A 12,283-nucleotide genomic window follows, 5' to 3' on the forward strand; every position below is an offset into this window, starting at 1 on the left:
TGCTGGAGGATGTCAGTGGGTGGAGCCTAGATATGTATAAAGATGGTTTTAATATGTGCTGTAATGTCATGACATGCAGTAAGTTCTAGGGTATTGTACCAACAACAACTTCCATTTATATAGTGCCTTTAATGAAGTACAACGTCCTACAATGCTTCACAGGAGTGTAATTGGATAAAAATTGACACTGAGCCAAAGGAGGAGACATTAGGACAGATTCAACTGTGAGGTTGGAACCAACACTTACTCAGTCACTACCTCTATCTTGTTGAAGGTAGTACAAAATCTATTCCATGCAATATCAGTTCTAAACTGCCATTGCAGCATTAAGGTTGAGAGCAGCTCCCTAGTGGCCTGTCATCTTAACATGTGTGGTAGGGAAAATTTGACCCTAAGGGTAGAATGACAACGTATCTAGATAAATTTTTTAAAAAAAATAGAAATAACCAGCATGGATTTCAAAAGGGATGATTGTGCTTGAAAAATCTGAGTTCTTTAAGGAGGTAAAATTCATGGTAGGTGGGGGAAATGCAGTGGATGTAGTGTACGTGGACTTCAGGAAAGCCTTTGTCAAGGTACCATGTGGGAGATTATTGGGGAATGGAATTAGGGGGAGGATAGCAAACTGGATTAAAAATTCATTAGACAAAAAAAACAGTAGGAGTTGAGGGAAGTTTTTCAGAGTGGTTGGAAGTGGGTAGTGGTGGCCCATAGGTTTCAGTTCATTGTGTATAATCAGTGATTTGCATAAAGCAAGTGGTGTCAAAATTTGCAGATGATACTAAAATAAGAGTTATATTTAATTGTTTAGGCGATCAAAGGAAGCTGCAAAGGGACACTGATATGAGGGACTAGTCTACAACATGGCAGATGGAATTCAATGGCAGTAAGTGTGAGGTGATATTATAGTAAATAAATTGCAGTAATTGTACTCAATGGAATTTGGCTCAATGCTGTAGAAAGGGGATTTGGCGATACAGGTTCATAAGACATTAAAGGCAGCACCTCAGGTTGATAAGGCTTTAAAAGCTAATCAAATTCTAGATGTTATGAGGTATACAATATAAAAGCCCAGACATAATGAGCCTATACACAACTTTAAGACCTCAGTTAGAGTACTGTGTGTGGTTATTGGACTCCACGCTACAGGAAGGATATTGAGGCTTAACAGAGGGTGCAACATAGATTCACTAGGATGTGTCTGGTGTGAGGCAATACAAATAAATACTTGAATATCTTTTTTTGTTTGAATGTAGATTACAGGGTGATAGAATATAAGTTTTTAAAATCATGAAAGGATGGGACAGGGTAAATAGAAGCTGTCTGTTTCCAATAGTTGAGTCTAGAATGAGGGGCTATAGTTACAAGGTTAAATGTGAGGTTTAGAACAGAGAGCATAAGAAATAACTAAAAATAGAATTGTGAGGCTGTGGAATTTGCTTCCAGGGTTAGTGGTTGGGGCAAAAACTAGTGCTGGTAATTTCCTCAGCTGCTCCCACTCTGTCACCGAAACTTTACTGGAAGTGCAGCAGAAACCCCGTTTATGTGCATCAATGGGTTTCTGTCACACTTGAGCCAAAGTTATTGCGACAGAGTGGGAGCAGTTCTGAAGAAATTCCTGGCCTGTCAACATTCAAGATTAGATTGGATAGGTGGATGAAGGCAAAGGGGATATTTACTTGTGTGGAGGGTAAATGCCAACATGGATGGAGCCAAATGGCCTGTTTCCATGTTGTAATTTCTGTATGTATTTCTGCCATTGCCACCAGTACAACTAACAGAAAGGTAATGTGACTAGTTCCATCTCCAATCAGGCCTAAGCATTATCTTCCCAACCAATAGTGTAAGGTACTAATCTGGCAAGGAAGAAAATAATCACTGGGCTGTGCTAGTTTATTACTGCTATTACTACTCTTCAGTTAAGCTAGAAGGAGGGCTTTGCCAGAGATGTTCATGTCAATCTTGACATAAAGTGAAGCACTTTGTCAGCCAGTTTCTCCTCACACTGAATCTGGCCAAAAACTAGCAATGTTTGCTCAATAATGAATTTTCAGATGTTGGCTGGAAGTCCTAATAGATGACAATGGCTGATCTTCTATCAGGAGGGGGAAAAAAATGCATGTGTAAACTTTAGGCTCTCCAGCTCCACGTATTGCATTGATTTCATGAATCTGTGCTTAGTGGACTGACAGTAATAAAACCTAGGAGATTTTTTTTAAACAACCGAAAGTTTTAATGAATTTTTCCCCTCAGTGTACATGCATAACAGCAGGTATAGAAAGGTTTCATCTTTACCCTCCTTTTCTAGTGTTTATTAATCTCCACACTCATAACACTGATCCAAGCACATACATTTGCACATTAGAGAATATATTGCACTTGAAACCTCCAAGCATCTCATCCACAAAACATAATAATTAAAAGCAACTTGCTTATTCTTTCCCACCTTCCTCATCCTAATTCATGCACACATTTTGCACCAAGAAATTTTCATATTAAAGTTATTTTTTCCAGAAAAAAAGGAACTAAAATAACACTAAGGCTTTGTAGGGAAAATATACTGAATTTTCTGTTATACAAATTTCTTGATGCTTTCTGTTCTTGAAGCCTGACAATTAATTATTCATCATCTTCATTCTCTTGACCAGAGCCTTCGGAACGGTCACCTTCCAACCGATCTGTGCAACAGAAGGCACCAAATAACAACACTGTAATACTTAAAAACTATCAGTTCAGAATTTATTAAGATTTAAAATATGCATATCTACTGAATCAATAACTACAAATTGGAATTATTGGAAGTAAAAATTAAAGTCAATACAGCAGATTTTACTTTATTATAGAACTTCTACCGTATAGCTCCTCAGATACAAAAAGATAAGACACTTTGCTAACTCTCATCATCAAACCTATGCTAGTGTTCATAATACAAACTTAGTTAATCTAACTACCATTAAGTCTCAATGAATCCACTTCTACAGTGGCTGCAATACAGTGACACAGGCAGACATGAAGAGCTGGCAGAAAGCAGCTCTTTGCCTGGGCAAGGAGCTGTCAATTAACTTCTATCCTAGAGAAATCATGTGGGCCCTCCCGTACCAGCAGGAGTCGGTTACTTGACTTCAAGGCAGCCCTTTGGGAATGACAATCAATAATCGATAGATATGATGGAACATGGCTGCTTCTGTATAGAAGAAAGCCAACTTGAATAGTCTGGCCATTAAGGATGATGAATACAACTGAAGCATTTAGATGTGTAACATCCCGTCATAGGCCTGGAGACAATGAATAAACAAACAGGACAGTTGAGGTAATTGGTTATAGTCACCCACTATAACAAATGGTAATCTGACCCCTATGTCATTTCGAGTCACACAAGGAATGGATTTTCTTCCAAATCAGATAATCTAAATCTGCAGTATACAAAATTAAAGTGGCGAACAAAGTGCATACTGATACATTCTTAAAATCTAGAACATTTCTTCGACTTGGAATATGACAAATTTCTCTATTCATCACAACTCCCCTAGAAATTAATAGCTGGATGCAGTAATGCAAAGGTTGAGATCAAATCATCTGAATTTATCTTGCGTTAACTAAAGATAACAAAGGAAATTCAAATCATATGCCACAGCTTAATTAACCTCAAATCCCCATGTAAATATACTGATTATGGTAGCCTAACATGCAGATGTATTTATAGCAACAATTACATTTCTGTTGAGGAACTTTGTGGCTTAATCTCATCTTTAATCTTCTGTAACATCCTATTCATCTCCTTTAACTATGGTTTCTAAATTTAGGTAGCAAGATGACAGTTTAGTCCAAAGGTTCCTCTACATCATCAAAAATGTTCTTGCATGTTAGGGTAAAGGCTCCCTGCCTTTCTCCATATAGAACTAGCCAAATTAGGCAAACTCACTATATAGGGAATAATTGATTGAACCTAGGATTCAAATTTGGGCCTCCAGCTAAATTTCCTTTTAGTGCCTGCAATCTACTGAACATCAACTATTATGTTCTGGCTACATTAGAAGCAAAATTCATATCATGGACTCTGCTAAAGTTGTTTTTTTTAAGTTTTAGGGCACAAGATTGGATGACCCCAGCCTGCATCACCACTTCAGTATGCGTCTGAGTAATGCCTTCTGAGGCATAGAATTCAGATATAATGTAGGCAGAGGCTGCTGACACCAAAATCAACCCACTACTGAGTTAATTTCATTTGTTTTGTATATGGACCAGTTTAGGAGCTAAGGCTGCAGCTTTTGAACTGGGTTTTGGAGCTGTTCTCTGATTCCAAAAGTGCAGTAGAAATTGGCTGTGAAGGATGGAACTCTTACCTGTTCTAATGTGATTGAGTGAAGCCAACATTCTTAGCATAAATGATGCTGGAACTGTAATGGTGTTCCTAGTCTCCTCCAACATCAATTCATTGCGACTTATCACCTGCCACACAAAGGAGAAATCAATTGTTATTGCCTTTTTGTGGTGCTGTTCTCCAAACATTGGTGAGGTTTTTTTGTATAAACTAATGCACAATAAACTCAATCAACACAAAGCAGCTTGCAACCATAAATGTTTCCATATAATATGTGGAACTTTTCTTTAAAAAGATGTTTCCATCATGTCTCACTACTGCTGATTCACTGCTGGGTTTATCCATTTTGATCACGTAGCTCATGGCGGCAGTGGATAGTTTACATGTACTACTTTGAATGCATAACTCAATGGAAAAAGGGATTGCACACTGACGTCGTGCATTAGCAACATCAAGCAGTGGTGTGATGAAAAATGTCAACCTTTAGACTTCAAGCCCACAACAGGCGACTGATGCAAACTCATTTGGACTTATGCAGCTTCCAATCCTCCTTAATGAAGGACAAACAGGTGAAAGGAGTTCCCTCAGTAAAGCCTCCTACCACCCAAGAGACAAAATATCACCATTTATATGACTCCATGACCTATAATTTGGTCCGTAGAGCACCCATTTTTCGGGCACTACTCAGACTACTGAGGCCCCAATATGACGGGCAGGAAGCATGCGCACCGAGTGCCATACTGTGTATGGACAAACATGAGGCGTCCTTTACCCATGCCTGATGCAGACGTTAGGCCCCTTATTTACATATGCAGAGGACCTAACACCGGTTTGAGGTCCCCTCTCTAAGAGTGATTTGCCATGAAGCAGCCAGAGCCAGCATCCACCAAATCTGATCCCCACGATTCCCGGATCCCCGGCCCGACTTGCTCAAGGTCCAGGGATCCAGGAATCACGGGGATGAGATTCAGTGGTCGGCAGAAGAGGCTGGGAGTCCAGGATAGGGGGGTCGGGAGAGCAGACCAGTGGGGTCGATCGGGTTGGGGAGGAGGGTTAAATGTGGGGTAGGGAGGAGCACTCCTGCTCCTCCTGGCTCCACATTCAGGTGTTACCTTCTTTGCTGCAGGCGACACTAACCCCGATATTGCACAACCTTTTGCCTCCGGGCTCCAATGAGGCCAGAGGTCCAATATCTGGGGAGTCTTGGGCCTCACCATTCTGTAGCAGGGTATGCACCCTGTGCCCCCCAAATTTCTAGGCCCATGATTAGCTATCAGAAGGTATATTTTGTGGGATACAGCTGATCCTGCCGATTCTTCCTCTGCTGTGCTCCACTCTTATGCTGTATTCCATCTCATTACCAGACGAGGAATCAGTGAAATTCATAGCATAAATTTTTATCCCCTTTGTTAGCAGGAATCCCGTGGTCTACATTGGAGCTATCAGGCTGTCTCCAATCACTTTTAATATGTCAAACCTGCTATTAACAATGAGTCAATATCCTTGTGAACCAAGTTATTTAGATTTTCCTCTTCATCAATGTATTCCATGGTACAGTTGTCACACTAATTAAATCACAATTGCAAGTCATTTTTCAGAATCACAAACTGAATCAGAAGATTATATTTACTTTGGGAAGTAACATTTGTTAAGTACTTGAAATATTCCAAGAGCTGATGGAGTGTGTGCAAGAGGAGAGAGAGAGAGAGAGATTGAGACTGAGAGACACACGGAGGACTGTAGCAATGGATAGCCTGCTTGAAAAATGTGCCACAGAAAAAAAAACATATCTGTGGTAACCCTTTTCTTTTATGAAAGCCATTTCATCAGTCCAATTTCATAAAAGCATATTAGCTTTTAGAATACAATTACATCTTTAAAATTGTATAAAGGAAATAACTATCATCTTGAACTTCACGATAACGGTCTCATTTTCTCATTGTTGTGTTCTTGTAAAACAGGTGTTTCTCAAGATACAAACGCATATATGAAATCAATTTAAACACAAACGGTAACAGAACTGGTTGCATACCTCTTCTGCAAGTTTTCTGTCAAAGGCTGGTATTCCTTCTAGTGGTGTCCAGATCTTGACATCGTAATCTATACCAGAGGATGCCAGAACTGTGAAAAACAGAAGCAATAATTATGTGCCAATGCACACTCAGGTCATTAGCAATATTATAAAAGTGGGTTGTGACCAACTTCTACAATCAGCCCTCCATTTAGCCACAATAGTGCAGAAACATTATATTTGAGATCAGTGCACTTTTGCCATTCTGTCAATCGACTCAAGAGCCTTGTCACATGGAAAATATTGATCCGCCTATATAATTCACACCCTAGAATTGAAAGGATGGTTCTCTTTCTACCCATTGCTTCAGACCTCCACATGTCTCTGTCACCCATTCTTCCTAAGTTGACTCATGGTCATAGGTGCTCATTGCAAGAATCTGGTAATAAAGGAGTCAAAGGTTTTCTTCATGCATTTAAAAAAAACTGCTTTTAACATTAATAATGTTTTTTGTACTTTGTTCTTTTTTCTTAGGCACATTTTTGTATCACCTATTTTTTAAAATATATTTTTCTTTAATCTCGTCAAGCTTTCTGCTGATCTCTTTTGGTCTTGGATTAAAATCTTTAGTCAAACAGGACTTTTGGGACCAGCAATGCTGGTGAACCAAATTGATCAATATTTTCATATATTCTTTTACAGCCATGGCCACCTCAGGTCACAGGTGTGTCTGCCCTTGGATACCAGAGAGCTCCCTCGTTTGGGCAATCACATCACTCGTGGTATTCTATTGGCTCAGGAGAGTACCATTCGATCAATTACACAAAACTCTAGAACGTCATAAAGCCCCATGGCATTTAACAAAAAGGTGTACTTCTAAAACGATGTACTTATGTACTAACTCAAAAAAGCCAGGATGGGCAAAACAATCCTTTGTTGACATCAGTTTATTACTTTCTCAAGAATCTTACCAGCTGCTTGAATTTCACATCTATCGCCACAAACATGTCTAGGACCACAATGGCCCGAACAATCAACTCATCCATATCATGAAGATTCAGGGATCAGACATTCCATCTAAAAACAAGGGCTCTCTGGCTGGTTAGTGAATTGCATCACTTTTTGGTGCACTGTCTCCACTCTATCTAAATTAAATGTCACTTGACTGCAGCAACAATAACTTTCATTTATACAGCACCTTTAATGTAGAAAAGTGTCCAATGGTGCAAAGCAAGGGGTATCATCATCCAATGCAGCAGGAAATTTTACAATAGCTAAATAGTCAATTAATACATTTGCATAAATAACAAACTAGAAAACTAGCAAAAGTTGAACGGTTTACTTAAAGATAGCATTAAGTACAGACCTATGATGTGTAAAAGATAGTCTTGAATCCAAATGTAGAAGATAACACATGGTGAACATAACATAGTAGGCCTATACATATACCATAACTAAATGTTAACACTATATCAAAATAGGCTTATAAATAACACAAGATTAATACCAACAGCATATTTATATAAAGAGCAATTAGCTAATAAACAGTGATAGGAGAACCAAGGTAACTTTTAAAAGTTTATGATGGTCAGTTCACCTTTAATACCATAGAAATTATACCAGAAAGAGATAAACAGGAGAGACTACCTCTAATTAATTTATGCAAGCTACACCTTATTAACTCAATATTTCCTGTAATCAATTATTTCTCTGGCAATTGCTTTTCTCAAACAGAACATTAAATATCAGAAGCACAATTACATTTTCAGTCTGTTGCACTCTCCAACTGTTAAGTTCCCTTTTGTCCCAATCCCTGTATTACAATTCCAATATTCCCTTTTCTCATTAGTGTTGCTTTGCTCCTCTTTTAACCTGAGCAAAGACTCTTTCAAGTATGAAAAGTGCAAGGTATAGAAAAATTCCCTGTGGATTCAGACACTTCTTTAGGCCGAGAAATTTTGAGCGGTCACAAGCCATTAATTTCTGCTGCCAAAGTGGTAGCCCTGCCTAACTGCTGTCCACCGTATTAACAAAGTATCTAACCTACAGTGTATTACAGTAAATAAGTAATGGCGGGGGGGGGTTCTTCCCAACGATTATTTTAGCAAAAATATCAGCACGGTCACTGGACGAGGGATAATGAAAAAGATGGAACATGAATCACCAAAATCCACAACTGGGGGTGTACATACACAGTCTTTGAAGGTGGCAGGACAAGTTGAGAAGGCTGTTAAAAAGGCATATGGGATCCTTGGCTTTATAAACAGGGGCATAGAGTACAAAAGCAAGGAAGTTCTGCTAAACCTTTATAAAACACTGGTTAGGCCCCAGCTGGAGTATTGTTTTCAAATCTGGGCACCACACTTTAGGAACTATGTCAAAGCTTTAGAGAGGGAGCAGAGGAGATTTACTAGAATGTTACCAGGGAAGAAAGACTTCAGTTACGTGGAGAAACTAGAGAATCTGGGGTTGTTCTCCTTAGAGCAGAGAAGGTTAAGGGGAGATTTGATAGAGGTTCAAAATCAAGTAAAAAAGGGTTTTGATAGAACAAATGAGAAATTGTTTCCAGTGGCAGAAGGGTCGGTAACCAGAAGGCACAGATTTAAGGTAATTGGCAAAAGAATCAGAGGTGACGAGGAACAATTTTTAATGCAGCGAGTTGTTATGATCTGGAATGCACTGCCTGAAAAGGTGGTGGAAGCAGATTCAATAATAATTTTCAAAAGGGAATTGGATAAATACTTGAATTGGAAAAATTTGCAGGGCTATGGGGAAAGAGCAGGGGAGTGGGAGTAATTGGATAGCTCTTTCAAAGAGCCGGCACAGGCACGATGGGTCGAATGGCCTCCTGTGCTGTATCATTCTATGATTTTATGATTCTATAAACCGGCCACAACACACAGATATCACTATCTGGCAATGAGGAGGTACCACAGGTACTGATATAGTAACAGCCTGTCCATATTGAAGATAATGTGAGTAACCAGCTAATAATCAATAGCACATTCAGCTGTAATCAGCTAACTGGCAAGATATGGAGTAGTACCACCAGAGCAAAAAAAATCAGTATTGGAAGCTCTTTTCCTGGACCTTTTAGTCTGTTTGAAATTGGATTCTATTTCTCTCTCTCATACACAATGTTTTAAAAAAAACCTCAAGATAACCTTCAACTGAAAAAAAGCTGAAATAACTTTGAAAAACAACCGAGCTGAGACTGCTGAAAGCTGAAGAAAAACATTGTAGCAATTGGGCTAGACTAAATGCTGATGTGTCTTGGGAAGTTGTGCACACTGCATATTCTCAAGACAGTAGGAGCTGCCTTCAACTAATTGGGAGTGACAGCTCTGGGCAAAAAAACATTACCAAGTCCAGGCTTTTGGGAAAGGGTAAGGCCTTCAAGTAAAAACTTTATTGAAGGTATTAAAAGACAGTTCAGTAAGATAAATGTAATCATGTTATTGTGAAGTATGTAATTTAAAAAAAATTGTCTGTGAAGTTATTTTGGACATCAGAAACCTTAGCTATTGAGAAAGACTGTTGACAAATCAATCAAATCACCTAGTGCTTTTTGAAAAAAATTGTCTACCAAAGTGTGATGGAGAAGTTTTGACAAGAGTTTTTCCACAAAAGTGTTGACATAAAATGTGAATCAAAAATTGTGGCAGGAAGTGTGCACCATATTTTATAAAAATACATACAAATATATACACTCACACACATATATACATTTAATGTATACATTATTTATTTTCAATATGGTTATTAGAAGACAAGAACAGTCTATAACAGTGGTTTACGACCATTACCTTGCTTTGGAGCAAGAATTGCATTACTCATCTTTAGGAATAGTTATCATTCTATAAAAGTATGTTCCACATACTATGAGTAAAGTAGTACCTTATCCAACTAGTAAAATCAGAGGGATTGTCTGTTGAAACAGACAAGAACTTCCCTTGCCTGGGAAAGAGCAGCCTAACACAAGGATCTTAGAACTTGGATTAATACTGCCACAGCTGTACATTCATGGAAAGATTGAAGTGGGTGACCCAGCTTGCCTGAAAATTATAGAAATTACTGGATCCAGTCACAGGGTAGGATTTTGCACTTGCTGAGCAAACTTTGTGCTTTTGTGCCTGCCGATTAGGAGCAAGGCAATATGGATGACTACTTTATTTCCAGGGCATCCTTGCACAGAATTGAGGATCAAGTGACTCCCCTACTTGTCGATGCACCAGATCACTGTGGTGTTGTCTATCCACAGGAGGACTTACCTGTGCATTGTAGATGGAAGTGCTGTGTTTCAACGAGACTGCTCCAAGTTCCAACCTGTTGATGTGCCAGGTGGACTGAAATGATGTTCAGGTTCCCTGTACCCAGATGGAAATCCTATCCAGAGAGGGAAGCATCAGTGATCAGGACGACAGGTAGGCAGGGTATGCATTCGCGTACCCGCCAGAACATTGCCTTTGATTACCACCATTATGCTTCTGTTGGTACAGAGGTAGAGGAACTATAGTCCCCCAATGAACTGCTCCTAAATGTTATAATAGCGATATACCTGTTTTCTTTGCTGTCTCTCAGTTATTCCATGACACAATATTTAATACTTCAGCCAGTTAGACTGACACTTTGAGCAGAATTTTTCTGATGTGGCATTCCAATGATATCATAAATATTCACCCTAGGCAGAGGGCAACATTCCCTATTCATACAATCAGTGGAGAAAACTTTATGATCTGAGATAACGTCATTATCCAGGCTATATACAAATATCTGTTCCCCAACTACCAAAAATCTGCATTTAAACATGGCAACAAGGAACAACTGAAAGACAGCAGAAAAGGTATTGATATCTTCTTGTATAACACTGAATCATTGTGGGGCAATGCCACAGAATATATTTCTCCCTCCTCCCACTCTCCATTTAACCATCATCAATGCAAGGAAGTGTATTTGGACCACCAATGTACCACGAGATTGAACTGAATATCATATAAGGGACTACATACAGAACAACTGGCATCGCTCACAGATGCTGACATAGGTCTTGTCTGTCACGCCAGATGTTAAAATGTCATTGCGCCCAATAATCTGTTATTTGACAGAAACATTTTGCCCAGCCTGGTCTGGAGCCCGGCTTCTTTGAAAAAAGGCAATTTCCTGATAAGAAATTCAGACTTTACAACTATCTGTATTCAAAATAGATAATATTATAGGTATGAAATAATATTTGACCTACATCACACCTCCATTTCCCATGTACCACCAGCCACTCCCTCTCTCTTCAGTTGAAAGAAACATTGATAGTGCTCTACTTTCCAAGAAAAGCCAGATGGATGGTGAGGAACAGCAGGAGGAGAAAGGTGAGCAGGAGGAGGGTGACGAGAAAAGAAACAAACAAGAAAGAACTTGCATTTATTTAGCACCTTTCATGACCTCAAGATGTCCCAAAGCACTTTACAGCCAATGAAGTACTTTTGGAGTGTAGTCACTGTTGTAATGTAGAATATGCGGCGGCCAATTTGTGCACGTCAAGGTCCCACAAACAGCAATGTGATAATGACCAGATAATCTGTTTTAGTGATGTTGGTTGAGGGATAAATGTTGGCCAGGACATTGGGGAGAACTCCCATGCTCTTCTTCGAAATAGTGCCATGGGATCTTTTACGTCCACCTGAGAGGGCAATCAGGGCCTTGGATTAATGTCTCATCCGAAAGACGGCACCTCCGACAATGCAACACTTCCTCGATACTGCATGTAAGTGTTAGCCTAGATTATATGCTCAAGTCTTGGGAGTGGGGCTTGAACCTGCAACCTTCTGATTCAGAGGCGAGTGCTCTCCTAGAAAGGTGAGGAGAAGGGTGAGGAGAAAGGTGAGGAGCAGAGTGAAGCGGAGAAGGACAAGGAAGAGGAAGAATAACAACGTGCAATAATATAATGTCTTTAATGT

The 12,283-nt window shown here is 39.4% G+C and overlaps 1 protein-coding gene across 6 annotated transcripts in view; it reads right to left on the reverse strand.

Moving 5' to 3' along the window:
- Positions 1-2,209: 2,209 nt before the first annotated feature.
- dcaf6 (ddb1 and cul4 associated factor 6) overlaps positions 2,210-12,283 on the reverse strand; it is a 146,279-nt gene continuing 136,205 nt past the window's right edge. For 5 of the 6 annotated variants that reach the window (XM_067992918.1, XM_067992917.1, XM_067992915.1 and 2 more), the window contains 3 exons: positions 6,354-6,442; positions 4,344-4,449; positions 2,210-2,678 (listed from right to left, as the gene is read on the reverse strand). In XM_067992918.1, the coding sequence (XP_067849019.1) occupies positions 2,620-2,678; positions 4,344-4,449; positions 6,354-6,442 (254 nt within the window). In that variant the 3' untranslated portion in view covers positions 2,210-2,619. Of the gene's footprint in view, positions 2,679-4,343; positions 4,450-6,353; positions 6,443-10,603; positions 10,719-12,283 lie in introns of those variants that run through there. The other variant, XM_067992916.1, reaches the window with a different exon arrangement.

The sequence above is a fragment of the Heptranchias perlo genome, chromosome 11 (genome assembly GCF_035084215.1).
Source record: "Heptranchias perlo isolate sHepPer1 chromosome 11, sHepPer1.hap1, whole genome shotgun sequence".
NCBI lineage: Eukaryota > Metazoa > Chordata > Chondrichthyes > Hexanchiformes > Hexanchidae > Heptranchias > Heptranchias perlo.